The following is a 20,629-nucleotide window of genomic DNA, read 5'->3' as shown; positions in this document are numbered from 1 at the left end:
GGGATTTTAACGCAATACCTGGAACTTTATGCCCAATGCTAAGGCCTTGTTTAATTGCTTGTGTAAATTTTTTGAAATAAAATCTTTTCACATTTGAAGTACTAAATATAGACTAATCACAAAACAATTTATAGAGCTCGTCTGTAAACTACGAGATGATTTATTAAGAATAATTAATATATCATTAGCATATGATTACTATAGCAATTAATGTAGCAATTTAGTGTCTAATCACGATCTAATTAGACTCATTAGATTCGTCTCGTAATATACAAGCAAACTATGCAATTAGTTTTTTATTTTGTCTAGGTTTAATACTTCATGCATGTAAGATTTTCATTCGATATGATAGTTTTGAAATTTTGAACTTTGCAACTAGACAAGGTCTAACTCTACTATCCATCATAACATTCATCATTCCGGTCAATTACTCAATTCAAGCATATTGGTGGCTCACATTTTCTTTTTATTACACTCCCAGTGGAGGTTTAATGAGAGTTTTATGCATATTGAATTACTACTACAAAAAATCTTTTTCGAGGCGGGCAAAAAGGCTTTTCCGAGGCGGACAGCGAAAACGCCTCGGAGCTTCTGTCACGGTTAACGAAGCATTAACAGAGGCAGTTTGCTGCCCGCCTCAGTTAATCAAATAAAAAAATAAAAAAATGACGAGCCCGCCAAGCCCATCGCCGCTTCCGGCCGCCACGGCTGTCCGCTCCGGCGGAGGCCGCGCCGCCGCTGCAGAAGGCAGCCGCTGGGGCTCTATCGCGCCGCCGCCTTGGGCTGCTCGGGCCCTCCCCCGGCCGCTCCGCCCCGCAGATCCGAGCTGCCCCACGCACCTCCGCCACGGGCTGCCGCTGCGGCAGGCCGCTCCGCCCCGGCGGAGGCCGCGCCGCCGCTGCAGACGGCAGCCGCTGGGGCTCCATCGCGCCGCCGCCGTGGGCTGCTCGGGCCCGCCCCCGGCCGCTCCGCCCCGCAGATCCGGGCTGCCCCTCCGCGCCTCCGCCACCAGATCCGCTCGTCCCACCGCCTCCACCTCCAGCCCGCTGGATCCGGCCTCTGGCCGCGCGGATCCGGCTCGGGCCGAGGAAGAAGGGGGACAGCGCCGAGGGTGAGGAGGGGGACGGCCGTGGCCTGGCCGCCAGCCCCCCTCGACCGCGCCGCCCTAGCTAGCCGGATCTGCGGCGCCACCCTGCCCCGATTCGCCCCAGTGCCTCCTTGGCCGGCCGGAGAGGAGAAGAAGGCCACGCCGGCTCCCGCACTCCGCATGGCCCAGGGGCAGGAGGGAGGGCGGTGGGCGAGGCTCGCTGTTGGGACGAGATGGCGGACTAAAGGGGGGGTGAATAGTCCTTTCTAAAACTAATTGCGCCGGCTAACCGAAACTTATGAGGAATTGAAACTATTCGCTTAGCCAAGACTTCATCCCTCTAACTATAACTCTAAGGCACCTCCAAAAAGATCCTACACATAGCAAATGGAGTGCCAAGCTAGCAAGAGCTCTCCTAACAAATCTAATGCCAAGCCACACAAGTCTAAGCACTAGTACTTCACAAACCGGGGGAGCTCCTACACAAATCTAATGAGCAAAAGCACAAAGCCAAACCTAAGCTCACTAGATGCTCAAGGACAAGGATACTCAATCCAAATCCAAGAGCTCAACTTACTTAGCTACACAATCTAAGCAAGAGCAACTAATTAAGCTACACAAGCTAACTAGTTACACTAGAGAGCAACTACACAAGCACAAGATATAGATGAATGTAAATACAAGGCTTGTGATTTGGAGAATGCAAACCACCGAGAGGAGTAGACAAAATTGACACGGTGATTTTTATCCCGAGGTTCATTTGGTTGCCACCAAGCTAATCCCCGTTGAGACAAGCTCCAAGGTTGCCGCCGATCCTCTTGCTAGTGGTGACTCTCAAGTCACACTCTCCCACGTGGAGTGCTCACACCGAGCTCTAGCACATGATCCGGCCGGACCACTTGTTGCTCTTCACGTCTCGCTCAACTAGAGTTGCTCTTCACGGCTTCCGCGGGGTGAGCACAATACCCCTCACAATCTCTTCTCCGGAGCACCGCACAATCTTCTTGCGGGCTTCAACGGAGCCTCTTGCCACCAAGCCGTCTAGGAGGTGGCAACCTCCAAGAGTAACAAGCACACCGGCTTGCAACACGATCACCTAGTGCCACTCGATGCAAACTCTCAAAGCAATCGCACTAGAATCGCTCTCTCACTCGATCGGATGATTACTATCAAGTTAGAGTGAGTAGAGGGCTCTCAAGCACTCTCACACATGGACACCAAGTCCCCAAGGTGCTCAGCCACCTCAAATGGCCGGCCACACCCTCTATTTATAGAGGGAGGCCCCAAACTAGCCGTTACACTCAAAACCCATGAAAACAGAGTTTTCGCGGACTGTCCGCCTCACAAAAACCGGACCGTCCGTCATTCAAAACCAACGGCTAGAACTGCAATGATTATGTGTCAGAGTCGACCGTTAGAGCCCCGGGCGGACTGTCCGCACCCCTGGGGCGGACTGTCCACGGTTCAAAACTTCGAACCAACCGATTTGCAAACGTCTCTGACTAAAACTGGAAGTGACCGGCGGACTGTCCGCTCCCCAGGGGAGGACTGTCCGCCGTTCAAAAGGTCAGCACACACAGAAACCGCAGTGTTTCTGTCCCAGAATTTTCAGTAGGAGGCGGACCGTCCGCCCCCAAGGACCGGAAGGTCCGCAGTTCATTTTGGACACCCAAGACAGAACTACCAAGTTTCTGCGCCCGTTTCAGCTTTTAAAGGCGGACCGTCCGCCCCCATGGACCGGACGGTCCGCAGTTCATTTTGGACCACCAACAGAGCCAAAAACGGTTCTGTTCGAGCTCATCCGAGATAACGGCGGACCGTCCGCCCCCCATGGGCGGACCGTCCGCAGGTCTATTTCCAGCAGAAATGTACCTCAGTAAAACGGCCATAACTCTTAGCTCCGATGTCCAAATTAGGTGATCTTGGACTCTATGGAAAGCTAATTCAGAGGGCTACACAACCCAACTGAATACTTGATCCAAAACACAATGGATCAAAGCAGTATTCCACTCCAAGGGACAACCTAATTTCCGAAGAAAACCGAAAAACCTTTCTTACTTCCCAAAGTTGATCAACATCAACTCCAACTCTTTCTCCTTTGCAAATGTGCCAACACCACCACGTGAACAACACCATGTGCATGTGTGTTAGCATTTCACAATCATTTTCAAAGGATTTTCACTTGATCTCACCACGCCACTCGATCCTAGCAACATCGCAATGTTAGATCGCTCAAGTGGCACTAGATGACCGATATGCAAACAAGTTTGCCCCTCTTGATAGTACGGCCATCTATCCTAAATCCGGTCATGCACTTCTCTACACAACCTTTGACCGGTGAAATGAAATGCCCTACAAGTCATATCTTTGCCTTGCGCATTCCATTTCATCTTCCCAAATGTTGATGCCACACAAGCACCAAACTCCATCAAGCCTTTTGATCATCATCATGAGTCAACACTTGGCTTGATCTTTCTTAAATGATATGATCCACTCCATATCATCACATGACCTCTTTGGTCCATCAATCTTGACCTTGCTCGCTCTTCACCGTTGCCTCGGTCCATCGGCGCCAAATCTTGCCCAAGCTTCACCGCCTCGCAGTCCCTCGCTTCAAAGCCTTGACTTGCCCTTCTCCATTGAAACCGGTCCATCAAGCCAAGCGTTGTCTTGATGTTCTCCACTTTGGTCACATAACTCCATGTCATGTCTCATATGCAATGAGCTCCTCGATCACACTATATGAGCATAGCATCAACCCTTAGTCATTTCTCCTCCATGGCACATGTTGCTCATACTAGTGTCTTTGTGTGGACTAATCTCCTGTGTATCTCAACATAAACAATTATTAGTCCACCTAAGTTGTCACTCAATTACCAAAACCAAACAAGGGCCTTTCACTCGCCAGCCCCCGCGCCATGGGGGTCGCCGCCACGCGCGCTGGAGAGTGGAGGGCAGCTCCGGCCCGTGGCGAGGAGGAGGGGCGCCCGTGGGCAGCCACGGGGGACGAGGAGGAGGGGCGCCGGTGGTGCGGATGGGGCGGAAGAGGGGCGCCGGCGGCGCGACGAAGGAGGAGGAGGGGTGCCGGCGGCCCAGAGAGAGGGGGGTTGAGTGCAAAGTAACTCTAACCCTAAGTGGTCTTTATATATGCGTGGGTTGCATGAGTTTTTTTTTTGGGCCTCAGCAATATTTACTGAGGCAGACCTCTGTAAGGTGTCCGCCTCGGTTAATAGAGGTATTAACTGAGGCGGACATTTTAACGCGTCTGCCTCGGTTAATGAATTTTGAGAGGCGATTTTTTGTAACCGTTTTGGTTAATAAAAATAACCGTCTCGGTTAATGCTAGCTATTAACCGATGCGTTTTTTTTTCTGCCCGCCTCCGAGCTCATTTTTTAGTGCCTCGCAAAATATAATTTTGTAGTAGTAAATAGGGCGCCATGTCACTATTTTAGATGATGTGGCACTGGATTAGTGAGGAGAGAGATGAAATGAGTTTCATTTAGATGAAACCATGTATGCACGGTTACTAACTCTTGATGAGTTTTAGAATTAAATGTGATCAGAGTCTATATAATAGCAAACATGAAATAATGCATTGTAGAGTGAGTTTCATCCATAATTTTATTTGTGTTTTTGGTGATGTGACATTCTTGAAAACAACAAAATAAAACTACTCTTTGGGACCAGTCTTAGCTCTCTCTCTCTAGACCTCTCCTCTATCTCTCCGCTTTCCTACCTCTCCCACAGTACTTCTCTCTGCTCTACTCACCCACATTTCCATTCCAATTAGGGGTTGTTTGGTTTCAGGGATTAAATGTTAGTCCATGTCACATCAAAAAAATCTTGGTATTTAAAAGTATTAAATAAAGGTTAATTATAAAACTAACTATAGAACTCTGTGGCTAAACTGCGAGACGAATCTAATGAGGTATATTAATTCATAATTAGCGGATGGTCACTGTAGCATCACTGTAGCAAATTATGACTTAATTAGGCTCATTATATTCGTCTCACCAATTAGCACTCAGCTGTCAAAAAATATTTATAAATAAATTTTATTTGATACTTCAAAATAATAAATTTCTTTTCGATGTAACAGGGACTAAAAGAAGTCTCTTGGAAACCAATAAGCCCTTAGAAGGCAGGGATCTCCGCTGGGATTCTCGAAGCTACGATGCAGCTAGTCCTCCGTCGAAGCGGAGGCGCTGGCGCAACTCACCCTCCGTTGATGAGCCGCAAATTGGCCTTATTTGGTTTTCTTCTCAGATTTTAGAACACGCAAGTCGAGAAATTTTTTTTGCATGTATGAAATGCTAAATAAAGTCTATTTGCAAAATCTTGTTATAGATGGGTATAACTTTTCACAACGAATTTAATAATGGTAATTAATCGATGATGACTATAGTGATAGGATACTATAGTAACTATTCTCTTATTACGTGGTCAAAGGTCTTATTAGATTCAAAGATCTCATTAGATTTGTCAGAGTTTCTAGCGTGGAGTTTTGGAGTTAGTTTTTTAAAATATTTTTATTTGACACTTTTAATTAGCGGTCAAAAATTTTCCAGGATTTATTGAAATCAAACAGAGGTAGCAGTTGAACCCTGTCATTCAGTATCGGCAATAGAGGTTGCCTCCGTCAGGGAGGCGCCAAGACGGCAGTGGCAAGCAGACCCGGCTGCATTTTTAAAAAAATTTCTAGACAAAACTTGTATAGATTTATTAATGTAAAATTTTCGCTTCAAAATTTGTGTTCCAATTTTTGTTTCAAATGTTTTTCAAAAATTTTGTTCCGCAGATGTTTAATTTTTCCTATAAATTTTTGTTCTGCGGATGTTTAATTCTTTCCTATAAATTTTTGTTCCTAGTTTATTTGTTTTCAATTTTTTTGTTTTTAAATTTTTGCCAAGATTTTAGTGGGATTTTTTTTAAAAAAATTGTTTACGAATGTCAAAATTTTGTATCTAATTTAAATTTCCCAATCCTCTTTTGAAAAAATTTGTTATCAAAAACTACTTTTTATCTTCTTTTTTTTTGCATTTTGGTGTAGTTTTTTTGTTTGATTGGGTAGGCTCGTGGTGGAACAGGCGGTACGCAGTACAAGTCAAAGGTTTTGTTTGGATTCATGGGTTAGAGTTAGTTTGGGTTAGATTGGACTCATCTAATTCAAAAATATTTAAACAGAGTGGGTTAGATGCATCTAAACCACCCAAAAAAACTATCTCCTCCAAGAGGTGCTTATTGGGGTTAGATTGGTGGGCCCACCTTCTTTTTTTTCTTTCTGGATCCGTTTGTGGCCGTCTCCCGTCCGCCCATCCGCGCCCATCCGTGCGAGCAGGGGCGACTGGGCGAGCGCCGCCAGGGGCGCCTCGCGGCTCCGCCTTGCGTGCCGCCATCCCCTCGCCCCACCTGCTCGCGCGCCACCCTGACCTCGCTGCGCCGCACCACGCGGACCCTTCCTCGCAGCACCGCGCGGGCCCTTCCTCGCAGCGCCGTGCCGCCCGTTGCTTCACGCCCCGGCCAAGATCCGCACCGGCCCTCGCCTCGACACGGATCCGAGCTGCACCCCCTCCTCGCCGCCCTTCTTCGCCGCGGATCATGCTGCTCTTGGCGACGACCATGCTGGTCTTGGCGTCGGCGTCGACGGGCAGCGCGATGGGCGACGACGGCATGGAGAGGAGCAGGAAGCGCGTGACGTTCCAGGACTCGTCCTGGAGGCCGTCCGCGAGCACGTCGAGGCCGTACAGGTCGGCAGTGCGCGGGCTGGCAATGGCGGCGGTGTCGAGCATCCGGTTGGAGCGCAGCATCTCGACAGCGCCGGCGGTGTCCTCGACGGGCTCGCGGTCCACCCCGAGGCGCGCCAGCGCGCGGCCACAGTGCGCGAGCCCCATCGGGTGGCTGATGACGCGGTGCACCTTGACGGCGCGCACCCGGCATGGCGAGGAGGCAGTTGTGGACGAAGAGGTCCAGGCCGTGCCGCAGCAGCAGGTCGTAGTTCCGCAGCATCATGTTTTTCTTATTTCATTTGTAGAGATGATTTGTTTGTGATATTTGTGAGTGGCATAAGGCCACATAAGAGATGGCCACAAGAGATCGAAAGAGCATTTAAAGGAGCAAATGATTGGAAAAGTACCTTTAAGCCAACTTTAACCCTTACATCCAAACACCATTTTAATTAGAATTAGTTCAAGATTAATCTAGAGCTAGAAACTAACTCTAACTTCTACGCATGGGCCAAAGAATTGATTTCCAGAGATCGACCGTGAGGAAGTTTGTGTAGGAGCGACCATAAATCAGCATGCCCCAACTTTATGGCCTATGCAGGCGTCACAGAGTACACAACTACTTTAATTGGTGTTAAACCTATGTTACATTTAACTGTTTTGAACCATCCAGTTCTCATACACCGTAAATCGAGGGCATCAATGGTACGGTACGGTATCTGGTCTGATCTTCATAACTATGATTAGAGGGTAAGAAAATGAGATGTGGGTTGATATTTGGAAACCAGATTTGTAGGTACACTCTTGCAATTTTCCCCAACACCCTCGAGTCTTGACTAACCAATGGAGGCGAGCAGGGGGGTCTAGCAGCAGGCAGCAAACAGGACAACCAGGTGGTTCCTCTCGTTTGCCTAGCCGTTGGCCCAAAGCGAAGCCTTTATATTTCCCGCCGCCCTCCTCCTCCTCCTCCTCCTCCTCCTCCTCCTCCCTCCCCTCTTCGCCCAAACCAATTGAATCCCTGCCACCTGACCTCCGGTCCGATCCGCCGCGCACGCGCTGTCCTCCACACCGGAGCGAGCGGAATCGCCGGCGGCTCCAATCCACACCACGACGCGCGCGGAGTTGGTGCCGGGATCCGCCTCCGCCCCACCGCCCGCCGCGGGCAGTTCTTGCGGGACATACTTGTTCACCCACCCCGCCGGCCGCCGCACGGGAGCTCTCCGCCGCTCGTGCGCCGAATTGGGGCCGGGATCCACTCCCCGCAGAAGCTTGCGGAGTTCGTGGCTGTATCTCCGTCAAGCTCACCGACCCCGACGCGCGGCGCGTTCTTGGCGGCGGCGAACTGCTCCGCGCCGGCTATTTGGTCCGTTCCTCGCCGCCCGCCTGCTTCTTTCGGGGATGGCGGCCCACGGCGTCACAGCCGATCCCGACATACAGGTAATATAAACTTTCTTGCCTGCTGGTGTGGGCTGGTTTCTTGGCTTGTGCGTGGTTTCTTGGTTTGTGCAATCGATTTCGATTCTTGCCCAGTTTTGTTGTCATGCTAGTAGATGATAGAATCCGGATGATGATTTCGATATCCGACATGGTATTGTCACAAGTGGAAATTGGGGGGCCAAGTTCTTGATTTCTGCTGTTTGCGTTTGGTCATCTGGTTTCTGCGACAATCTACCTAATTCGATCAGACGATCAGTTATACATCAGTTATACAATCTACCTAATTTCTGCCAGTATCGCTGGTCTCGGATTGCTGTTTATCTAGTAAGACATTAGCAGTAGTGTATTCTGATTGTTTCGCTCTTCAATAAATGACAATGGTTTCTCTGCAAATTGTGTGTGTGCTTTAGTTTATCTACTAGTACAGAATCTGATGGACATACATACACCGTGTTCTGTGCAGTACAGTAGTGTATTCTGATTGTTTGGCAGCAACAATACATGATAATGGTTTCTCTGCATTCCAGCATTGTAGTAACTGGCTGAACCCGACTGACTGAAACTCCTCTGTTTTTTCCCCCAGCTTCACAATGTCCCGTGGCTGCATCAGTTCGTGCACTGCCCTCTGAATCAGGTCCCCTGCGTGTCCGTGGCGGTCTACGCGCAGAACTCTCAGCTTACAGAGATAGTGGACGTTCCCGGGAGTGAGCCCAGCGCCACCGCCGTCAGGGCGCTGCCCCATACGCTGCGAGTTCTTCGGCGCTGGTATCAATGCATGTGGACGATGCATCGAAGCGGCCTCAGCCTCCGCGGAGAGTTTGGGGCTGCAAACATTCTGGTCTACTCGAGTTTGGAGGTCAGGCTGACGGGCGTCCACCTAAGCAAGTTCACCAAGTCCGACGGAGACAGGGACTAGACCCAGTTCGCTGCCGCGGTGGAGCAGATGTTCACGCTCCACGGGTCTCTGCCAGCTGATATCAGGACTTGGCTCGAGCTGATCAGGGAGGGCGTCAATGGCTACGAGTACGTGATCCAAAACAGCACTGCCCTGATGGAGCCCAGGCAGGCCTTCTCATGGCTGATGGTTTCCAGGGGCGTCCTGGAGCGGATCAGGTTCTTCGAGCCAAACGTCATGGGTGTCCTCAAGCTAACCCGCAACTGCTCCCAGCACCCGGCCAAGTACAAGGAGCACTTGATGGTACTGATCATGGAGGATGATTTCCCGGGGTTTGTGGCCCGGTTCCAGTTAAATCTCTTTAGGGCAGGATTGCTTCCGCTCACCCTCACCCCATTGGAGCCCAGCATGGACTGATTACAGACAGGAGCAGACTTACTAGTCGTCAGTCATGGGCTGACCAGCAGTAAATCAGCCAAGTGTTTTGCTGATGCTAACATTTCTTCTTTAGACATCATCTGTGTTCATAGTTACAGTACTCTATTCTTTGGACTGATATTACCATTCTCCATTCTTTGGTCAAGTGGATTTATGATGTAATGTACTCCCTCTGTTCCAAATTATTAGTCCTTTTGGCTTTTCTGGATACATCAATTTTGTTATGCATCTAATCAATTTTGATATATCCAGATTGATAGCAAAAACTATACATCTAAAGCCAAAACGACTATAATAATTTTAAACAGAGGGAGTAGCATGCTACCACACCAAACCCAGACCATCTCTGCACAGAATAGTGTAACTATTCTGCGCGCCTAAGGCAATCAGCTCATCACAATTCACAAACCAAAACCAACCCAGAAAGGAATCAGCTCATCACAATTCACAAACCAAAACCAACCCAGAAAGGATGGATCTTCATCAGTCGTTCCAACTTTTTCCCGCATGACAAGCAAAGTTTCAAGTTCCCAAATGCTTGCTACAACCACAAGTTTATTCGGCTTTACATACAAAAGCATTCCATACAGCCAGGTTCAATATCCCAAACTGCCAAGCTCTATTGCACCTAAACTATCTGACTAAGCCATCACATCCATTCCAAGTTCCAACAACTTGCAACCATCTTTTAAAACCCGCTTCACTATACAGCACCCGCAATTGACCATATCTGTCCTCAGGGGGGAAAAGGAAAAAAAAGGACCGCAGCAGCACCTTCATGCCCTTCCCATTACTTAGCCCTGGATAACATGAGACCAACAAAGCATTAGACCGACTGCATTAGCGTCCAGACACAAGATCACAGGAGAACTTCCAACCCACCTAATCAGAAATCGTAGTCTTTAAGATCCTTCTTGGAGTCGGCCAGTTCCATCTCCACCACGCACTCCTCTTGGCTGAGAGGCGGTAGCCCGTTCTTGTGGCGCGTGTAATTGTGCTTGTGCCACCCACTCTTGCAGTGTTCTCTGTATTGCTTGTCATCCACGAGTACGTCACATTCCTTGCATCTTCTCTGCTGCTTCCCTTGTGCATTACCCTGGCTTTCACTTGAGATGCTCTGCTTTTGCATTGTCTCACTTATCTCAGCAACAGCATCAGACTCCTTTGCAGGCGCTGCTTGCGGCACTTCAACATTGTCATGGTGCTCCACAGATGGGCCACCTTCTGCATGAGCTGAGACGGATAGCACTTCCACTCTCCCTTGCACATCCTTCAACCGCTCCTCACATGAGTGCAAAATGGACGGCTCAATCTCACATACCTGTATTGTCCACAGTTAAATGTAGAAGTTCAATGATAATAAGGTTCAGTATGACAGAGAGGTAGTTTGGCATCATCAGCCAAACGTTGCATCAGCACCACCAAAAAAAGAAAACAATAAATCAGCACTAAAACAGGTTAAGCATACTGTAATGCCAAGTTCATCATACAAAGACAGTATATTACTGGAACATTAAGAGACTTACCACCTGGCCCACTTTGGAGGCGCTAGGCATAAGGGTGGTGCCTAGTGCCTAATATCCACCTACTCTTCCTAATTGGAGATGGAGATCAGGCAGTAAGCACCTCCCACAGCCCACGCCAGAGTGTTGTACTTTTTCAAACATGCGACTAGGTATCATGGACCAACCAAGCTTCCATGCCATGCGATTACATTATGTTTATGCAATGATGCGGTTCAGGGCATAAAAACTCTGTGTTCCTTTATTTATTTTAGAAATGGTACAGGCTAAAAGGGGAACATTGTTGGCAATTCCATACAAAGACACAAGTGACACAGTAACAGCCAGAAAAAATACTTACAATAGATGGCTGAGTACCAGATTCATCCTTTGAAATGACAGTAGCATTCCATTCAGCAACCTTCTCCATAAGGCCTGCAAAGTTGGACTTTGGTGCAGTGAACCGCACCCTCAGTGGTGCTCGCTTTATGGGAAAGTGCTCGATGAGCTTCTTGATAACTTTTAGAGCCTGCATGAGCGAAGAGAACACAGATGAAAAATATCATAAGAATCGGTAGAAAACTGCACCGCTATTGAAAAGCAACATGACGAGTAAAAAACTAAGGTAGTTAATACACAGATGATGGGCATGTAAAACAGCGTCACTGCAAGATTTAACAGAGCTCTTGCTCTGCAGATTATGGCCAGAAATGATACAAAGCGAAGTACAACAACAACAACAACAACAACAACAACATAGCATTTTTTCCCAAGCAAATTGGGGTAGGCTAGAGATGAAACCCGAAAGAAATAAGTTCAAGGTTCAGGCACATTGATAGCTAGTCTCCAATCACTCCTATCCAAAGCTATCTATTTAGAGATATTCCAATCCTTAAGGTCTCTCTTAACCGACTCATCCCACGTTAGTTTAGGTCTACCTCTACCCCTCTTTACATTATCGACCCGCTCAAGAACCCCATTACGCACCGGCGCCTCAGGAGGCCTTCGTTGGACATGTCCAAACCATCTCAGCCGATGCTGGGTAAGTTTCTCCTCAACTGGTGCCACCCCGACCCTATCCCGAATAACTTCGTTCCGGACTCTATCCCTCCTTGTGTGCCCGCAAAACCACCGCAACATCTGCATCTCTGCTACACTCAGTTGTTGGACATGTCGTCTTTTTGTAGGCCAACATTCAGCACCGTACAACATCACCGAACGAATTGTTGTCCTATAGAATTTGCCTTTTAGCTTTTGTGGCACCCTCTTGTCACAAATGATGCCAGAAGCTTGCTGCCATTTCAACCAGCCAGCTAAAATTCTATGCCTAACATCATCAATGTCGCCATTCTTTTGTAGCAACGATCCTAAATACTGAAATATATCCTTCTGGACCACCACTTGCCCATCTAGACTAACGACTCCCCCCTCATGCCTAGTCGCGCTGAAATCGCACATCATGTACTCGGTCTTGGTCCACCTAAGTCTGAACCCTTTCGACTCTAATGTGCGTCTCCACCGCTCTAATTTCCTATTAACCCCTGCCCTACTCTCGTCAACTAGCACCACATCATCAGCAAAGAGCATACACCAAGGGATCTCACCTTGTATATCCCTTATGACCTCATCCATCACTAAAGCAAATAAATAAGGGTTCAATGCTGACCCCTGGTGTAGGCCTATGTTAATAGAAAAATCAGTGGTGTTGCCATCACATGTCCGGACAAACGTCGTCGCATCCTTGTACATATCCTTAATGAGGGTAATGTACTTAGTTGGGACTTTGTGCTTCTCTAAGGCCCACCACATGACATTTCTCGGTACTTTGTCATATGCCTTCTCAAGGTCAATGAAGACCATGTGCAAGTCCTTCTTCTGCTCTCTATATCTCTCCATCAATTGTCGTATTAAAAAAATCGCCTCCATGGCTGACCTTCCAGACATGAACCCAAATTGGTTTTGGGTCACACTTGTCACTCTTCTTAGGCGATGCTCGATAACCCTCTCCCAAAACTTCATCGTATGGCTCATCAGCTTAATCCCACGGTAATTAGTACAACTTTGAACATCGCCCTTATTTTTGAAGATATGTACTAATATACTTCTCCTCCACTCTTCCGACATCTTGTTTGACCGTAAAATGAGATTAAAAAGCTTAGTTAACCATACTATTGCTCTATTACCTAGGCATCTCCATACCTCAATGGGGATACCATCAGGACCCATCGTTTTACCTCCCTTCATCCTCTTCAAAGCCTCCCCGATCTCTACCTCCTGAATTCTCCTCACAAAACGTCTGTTGGTATCGTCAAAATAGTCATCTAACTCAAGGGTAGGGCCCTCACTCTCCCCATTAAACAATTTGTCGAAGTACTCTCTCCATCTATCCATGATCTCATCATCCTTCACTAGCAGTCGATCTGTCCCATCCTTAATGCATTTGATTTGGTTGATGTCCCTTGTCTTCCGCTCGCAGATCCTAGCCATCCTATAAATGTCCTTCTCCCCTTCTTTCGTGCCTAACCGCTGATACAGGTCATCATACGCCTTACCCTTTGCTACACTCACAGCTCGCTTTGCAACCCTCTTCGCTAATTTATAGCCCTCGATGTTGGCTGCACTCTTGTCAAGGTGGAGGCGCTTGAAATACTCCTTCTCCTTAATAGCCCTTTGCACCTCATCGTTCCACCACCAGGTGTCTTTCCCCTCCTGTTTGCCTCCCCTACTCACGCCAAACACCTCTGAGGCCACCTTCCGAACACATGTTGCCATCTTTAGCCACATGTCATATGCGTCTTCTCCTTCTTCCCAAGGCCCCTCACCTAGCATCCTTTTCTTAAACGCTTGTGCCGCTTTCCCTCTAAGCTTCCACCACTTTGTTCTCGCAATCTTGGCACGTTTGTCCCGGTGGACACGTACCCGAAGACGAAAGTCCGCCACCACAAGCTTGTGTTGAGGGACAACACACTCCCCAGGTATCACCTTACAATCTAAGCAATCACGTCTATCCTCCCTCCTAGCAAGGATAAAGTCGATCTGGCTCAAGTGTTGTCCACTACGAAACGTCACAAGATGGTATTCCCTCTTCTTAAACACGATATTCGCTATCAACAAGTCTTAGGCTAACGCGAAGTTCAACACATCCTCCCCCTCTTGACTCCTGCTACCATACCCAAAACCCCCTGCACTCGCTCGAACCCTACATTAGTCGCACCCACATGGCCGTTGAGATCTCCTCCTATGAAGAGTTTCTCGCTGGTATGCACGGTACTAACCATGCTATATAGATCTTCCTAGAACTGCATCTTGGTGCTCTCACTAAGGCCTACCTGAGGGGCATAGGCACTGATCACATTCAAAACCGAATCTCCAACTACCAATCGGATTAGGATAATCCGGTCGCCTTGCCTTCTAACCTCTACGACTCCATCCTTAAGGCTCCTATCAATCAAGATGCCTACACCATTCCTACCCGGAGTTGCTCCCGTGTACCAAAGCTTGAAGCCAGTATCCTCAACCTCATTCGGCTTCTGGCCCTTCCATTTAGTCTCCTGAACGCATAGAATATTTACACGCCTCCTAATTGCTGCATCAACTAGCTCTCGCAGCTTACCCGTTAGGGACCCTACATTCCAGCTAACTATACGAATCCTAGTTGGCTCGGCTAGCTTCCTTAACCTTCGCACCCGTCGAGGGAAGTGCGAAGACCCTTGCTCATTTTTCACTACACCCGGGCGTAGATGTAGCGCGTCATTCAGGTGACGACCCGACCCTTGCTCACTTATCATCGTACCCAGGTCACGATACGACGCACCCTTAAACAAAAAATTTAGAAATGTTTTGCCTATGCGCAGAGACAGTTAAACTGTTCGTTTGAACTGAGGTGCAGACATGAAAATGTGTGCAATTACTATTTTTCAATCCTAGTTCCAGTCTACAAAGTGATAGTGAGGACTTGAGGTGCACAAGGTTCTGAAATTGGCAAATGATAAGCTGATTGTACTTGAACGACACCGATCGAGGGCCTAACACAAATTGCAGCATATTGGAGTAATAAACAAACACCCACCACATTCTAGTTCTACTCAGATATTCTATAGGACTGTGCTACTCAGCCTGCTACTACTGTTGTCATAAAAAAGCAGTATCTCCAGCAAGCATTATCACCAGAAATCAGGTATATAAAGGTTAACGGTGTTAAGTTGGCAACTCCACAGAAAGAGAAACGACAAATGGCCTAAATATCATTTTTCTTGGTTTACTGAGCAACTATTGAAACCGCAAACAGGTTAAGGTATCCAGTACGCAACTAATAGGCATCTAAAACAAACATCACTACCATCCTTAATAGAGCTCTAGTTCTGCAGATTATGGCCAGAAACAATACATGAAAAAGTAAATAAAATATATATAAGTGTTCTGCATAATGCCCAGAGGCAGCTAGTTGTTCATTTGAACTAAGATTCAGAAATGCTACTATGCACAATGACCATCTTTGAATTCTAGGTGTAGTCTACAGAATGATGGTGAGGTGCAAGAGGTTTTGAATTGTGAATTGGCAAATGATACTTCAGGGACCAGGACGTCATCTATTCCTTTTATGTCATGCCACCAATTGTAGACCTCCTAAAGAATATGCTACATCCTATAGATGATGAATACAGACTATAGCTCGTGCAGAAATAAACAGACATCCACCAGATTCTCTTCCAACAGTTGCCTTCGAAGGAAGGTAGGCATCATCTAGCGCAACAGCCTAAAAACTGACAAACTGACTAAGGTATTTGGTACGCAACTGATGGGCCTGTCAAATGACATCACTACCATCTTTAATGGTGCTCCACTAGTTCTGCAGATTATAGCTATGATGATGATTGAAAAGGTGGATCAAAAACTAAATGTGATCTAGATATGCCCAGAGGCAGCTAACTGTTGTTCATTTGGACTGAGGTCCAGACATGAAAATGTGTGCAGTTACCGTCTTTCAACCCTAGTTCCAGTCTACAAAAGGATGGTGAGGTGCACGAAGTTCTGAAATTGACAAATGATAAGATGATTGTACATGAAGGACACCGATTGAGGGCCTAGAACAAATTGTAGCACGGCACATTGGAGTAATAATAAACAAACAGCCACCACATTCTAGTTCTGCTCCAACGGACAACAGTGAAGAAGGTAATCACAGGTACCTGCTCCTTGGAAGTGAGGTTGGGGTCGACGGCAAAGTGTATCTCGTGCATGAGGCGCTCGATCATAGTGATGGTGTAGGGTCGGCGCGTCTCCGGGTTGATGGTCTTCTCCATGACGATGGTGGCGATGTCGCGGAACTGGCTGGAGAGCTGCGCCTCCCTCTCCTTGCCGGAGACCTGGAGCTCCCCTTTCTCGAGAATCTGAAGCAGCAGCAGCGAATCAATCATTCAATTGGACTGTAGCAGCGACCCTTACATCTAATTGCGGGGGGGATTGGATTGGATTGGACGGGGATAGGATAGCCGGATAGGTACCTCGATGCAGATTTTGGTCTGGTCGTCGGTGCCGAATGCCTTGACGAGGTCCTTGGACTTGGCGAGGACGCCCTTGGAGACGTTGGAGTAGACGGTGTGGGACTGGAGCACCTCGTCGAGGTCCTTCTCGACGCAGGCGCGCCAGGAGAGCACCTTGTTGGGGAAGCAGGCGATCTCGAAGCGCTGGCCGTGCTTGCGCAGCCGCACCACCGCCACGTTGGTGAGGCGCTTCTGCCCCACCGGCTGCACCAGCGTCCGCGACATCTCCGGCGGCGGCGGCGGCGGCGGCGGCGGCGGATGGGAGGCAGTGAGTGAGGTGGGGAGGGATTCACCTTCAATTGGGGGGACGATCGATTAGGGCCGGCGGTGCGGTGGCGTACACGGTTTGCCACCGGCTGTTTTGCACAAAGGCGCTCGGCTTCATTTGCAATTCGTATAGCCCCGTTAAATCTCAGATTTAACCGAGAACCTTTTTTTTGTCACTTTCAGTACAAATGGCAGTTTTGAAACTGCAAAGGTCTTATAGGCCAAAGTTCCGGGCAATGTAAGGAACGGCGAGATCAAAAGCAAAAACTTAAAACAGCCTCCATACAAAGTTCCGCTCGAAATTATTGAAGATTTCCATTGCAGTCACTGGGGGCGGAGCCAGTCCTATTTGTCGTGATCAGCTAACAACGATGATCTTACCTAAAAAAAAAGCTAACAACGATGATCTCTTTAGAAATTAGTGACAAATCACTGTTACGTCTTGTTCATCAAGTGAGCTATAGTTGGCAACCGGGCCGGGCCGGCACAGGCCCGGTCCGAAGAAGAACGGCACTAACCCGGCCCGTCCTATTACCCTGCGGGCCCGTGCCGTGCCCGTGCCAGAGGCCGGGCCGTGCTTGGGCCGCGATCCTGGCCCGCGGCACTAGCACGGGTACGGCCCGACGCCAGCCTCCCCTCTCCCAACCCTAACCCCGCCGCCGGCTGCCGCTCGTCTCGCCTCTCAGTCTCTCACCCTCTCGCCTCTCGTCCTCTCCTCGATCTTCCTCTCATCTCGGCCGTTCCTCCTTCCTTCTCGGCTCTCGCGGCCTCGACAGCCCCGGCGGGCGGCGACACTCGCTTGGGCAGCAGGCGGGCGGCGACACTCGCGTGGCGAGCGGCAGCGCTTGCGCGCGGCCTCGGCCCCGGCGGCGCGTGGCCAGCGGCTTCCTCGACCTCGAGCTCCCCTCTCCGTTTCTCTCAAGCGTGGGCGCGTGGCCGGCGGCCGGCGTCGAGCTGGCACGGGCACGGCGGGCCGCATGGCACGGCACGGCACTGCGAAGCTCCCGTAGTGTCGTGCCTGGGCCGCGACCTCAGCACGGCGGCCCTATGCGGCACTACCGTGCCCGGGAGTGCCGTGCCCCGCCGTGCCTGTGCCCGTGCCGTGCCGTGTGGCCCGGTTGGCCAACTATAAAGTGAGCTGACAACACTTCCTAATGGAGCACGGGAAACTCCATCGGCTGGCTCCGCCCCTGGCAGTCACCTCCAAGTTTTTGCATCCCTTCATTAGATGAGCATATCTTCCTCTTTAGATAGCTAGTAGCGACCAGCACCTAGTCCAATAAGTTCCCCTAAAAATGACCTCAAGATGAGTTAGGAGTAGAATTTTTGAAGATGGCATCATTTCTACTAAGCCATATAGAGCAAAGAGTAGTCACTTCAGTCAGAATAGTTTTCCTCTGTTTACAGGGAAAACTTCTTCTCCAAAAACAAAACATTTCACTATTTCAGGCATATTACAAAGGAGTTTACAAAACCTTGGCGGTTAAGGAAGAATAGAAAATATTAAGAAAATTATAGTGTATTTACTGAAGTTACCCAAAAAAACGTAGGAAAATGTATGGAGAAGGAAAAATATCTACAAATCATCGTGACATTCGTCTTAGGGATTAGTTTGTCTATACAAAAGATCAAGAAAATTACAGTGTATTTACTGAAGTTACCAGAAAAAAACGTAGGAAAATGTATGGAGAAGAAAAAATATCTACAAATCAACGTGACATTCGTCTTAGGGATTAGTTTGTCTATAGAACATCATAATTTTTTTAATTACATAATGCAATCCAGATACTCACAATGCACGCATACTCACACACACCCCTATGAACAATAGTTAAAAAAAATACATATGTTTTTTTAGAGTAGAAAAATACATATGTTGATGGCAGGATTGGGCCTAGCTTTTCTTGTGTGAAACTATTGGGCCAAACTAACCAGAGCGCATCCCACATAAAGAAAACAGAGAAAAAAACCGATTTGTTGGACCAAGCTTCTTGTGGCCCAGCCCCAATGATTCTTCAGAACTCCATCCTCCGCGGTTCGCGGTTCATCGGCGGAGCCGCCACCATGAGGGTGGCATTCCCGCATGTCCCTGCTGCGGCGTCTTAAGTCAGTGCTGTCGTGCAGAGAAGGGGGATTACCTTGGACTCATGTGGCCTATCGGCCGCCTAGCCGCTGCGCGCCAACTCCATTGTATGGACTAGAACAATGGGTGGCGTTGCCGCGCAGAAATAGGCCGGCAGCAAAGTTAGTCAAAGTACACTCATATTTAATAGAGATAGGAGTATAAACAGAGTATATTATGTATGCGCATAAATTAAGTCGTGGAGATTTCAAGTATGTTCATGTAGCTACGTAGTGCCACTCTGTTACACAGTTCACAAAGTCTGTATATTGAAGCGCTTCAGATTTATTTTTTATTTCATTTTTTTACATACCAATTAATCACATCAAGAAACAAACGGAGAAGGGCCAATGCTAGGATGTGAAGACAACAAAAAAAAAGGAATGTGCAGAGTCAAGAAAAACTACAATATTTATATAAATAGTCTGAAATTCATTTTTTATTGTGCGCACCGGGAGGAGACATAGGTGACTCGGTGGTCATCGTGGGGGCCGCAAGTTGAACTCCATGGCGAGTTCCACGTCTGGGCGCTGATCCCTTCCCCCGCCGTGAGCGGCCAGGCCCCGTCCATCCGCCGCCTAGCTCTGTCTATCCGCGGGCCGCGGCCACGACCGGCCTACCCTTGGCTGGCAGTGGCCGCAGCCGCCTAATCCCCACCCGTATCTGGCCGTGGCCTAGCGCCGCCCCAGGCAGTCCCCAGCTGCGGTCAGCGAGGCGCCGCCCTAGGTCTGTTGGCGTGTGCACGGCTTGATAAAAGAGAGGGAGCGGAGTTGGATGTGGATTGCATGTGGTAGCTGGAGGAGGAAGCTGCGGGAGAAGGGGGGCCTGCTGAGCTCTGCTCAAGTAGAGTCCACAGGCAAAGCAGATGACTGGCATGAGGAGAAATAGAGACGAGCTTCCAGGAGCTCGCGATGTCGAGGCTCGACGTTACTTTGGAGAAACTTTCAAGCCGCGCTTGTTCTCGCCAGGGGAAGAAAAAGACCGAGAAGAAGAAACGATTTGTACCTTTTGTCAAAGACATTGATGATCTGGTCCAGCATCAGGCCTTGTTTAGTTTGCGAATTTTTTTGGATTTTTGGTACCGTAACATTTTTATTGTTATTTGACAATTAATATCTAATTATGGACTAATTAGGCTTAAAAGATTCGTCTCTTCGTTTACAGTTAAAATGTGTTATGAGTTATTTTTTAACTATTTTTAATGCTCCGTGCATATGTTCGAAGCTTCGATGCGATGGGTACTATAGAAAAATATTTAGGAACTGCTGATTGTGTTGTGAGAAGGTATGGAATGACGTTGGCCTACGGGAAGATTTACTTGCTAGATAACTTTTGATCTTCCCTAGAATCATCTTGACCCTTTTGGAACCGAAGAGTCAGACTACTACTCTCTACCATCACCTGCACAGATAGATCTCCATCAAATAGTTCAAAATTGCAGGCTGATGTCATGATGACGTACCGCGACCAGATTTCAGTCAAGAAAGATTGGCTGTGTTGAAAGGTTCAATATACGTGGCTGTGGCATTCCGCCGACGGCTGGCTAAACCATTAGCCATGCTCTAATGCTTTTACATTTTAATTCTTTTAATAGAAACTCCAGAAGAGTCTATA

The 20,629-nt window shown here is 48.3% G+C and overlaps 1 protein-coding gene and 1 pseudogene across 1 annotated transcript; both read right to left on the bottom strand.

Annotated features, from left to right (window-relative positions):
• Positions 1–6,245: 6,245 nt before the first annotated feature.
• Positions 6,246–7,097, bottom strand: LOC120639289 (annotated as a pseudogene).
• A 2,928-nt stretch (positions 7,098–10,025) lies between these two features.
• LOC120711122 (ribosome maturation protein SBDS-like) lies at positions 10,026–17,004 on the bottom strand. Its single transcript, XM_039996535.1, has 5 exons — positions 16,588–17,004; positions 16,273–16,473; positions 11,445–11,612; positions 10,464–10,902; positions 10,026–10,381 (listed from the first exon to the last, which is right to left on the bottom strand). The coding sequence occupies exons 1-4, from the start codon at positions 16,849–16,851 to the stop codon at positions 10,468–10,470; spliced, it is 1,068 nt and encodes a 355-aa protein (XP_039852469.1). The 5' UTR covers positions 16,852–17,004; the 3' UTR covers positions 10,026–10,381; positions 10,464–10,467.
• Between the last annotated feature and the right edge of the window lie 3,625 nt (positions 17,005–20,629).

The sequence above is a fragment of the Panicum virgatum genome, chromosome 6K (genome assembly GCF_016808335.1).
Source record: "Panicum virgatum strain AP13 chromosome 6K, P.virgatum_v5, whole genome shotgun sequence".
Classification (NCBI taxonomy): domain Eukaryota; kingdom Viridiplantae; phylum Streptophyta; class Magnoliopsida; order Poales; family Poaceae; genus Panicum; species Panicum virgatum.
This window is presented reverse-complemented; position numbering and strand designations above follow the sequence as displayed.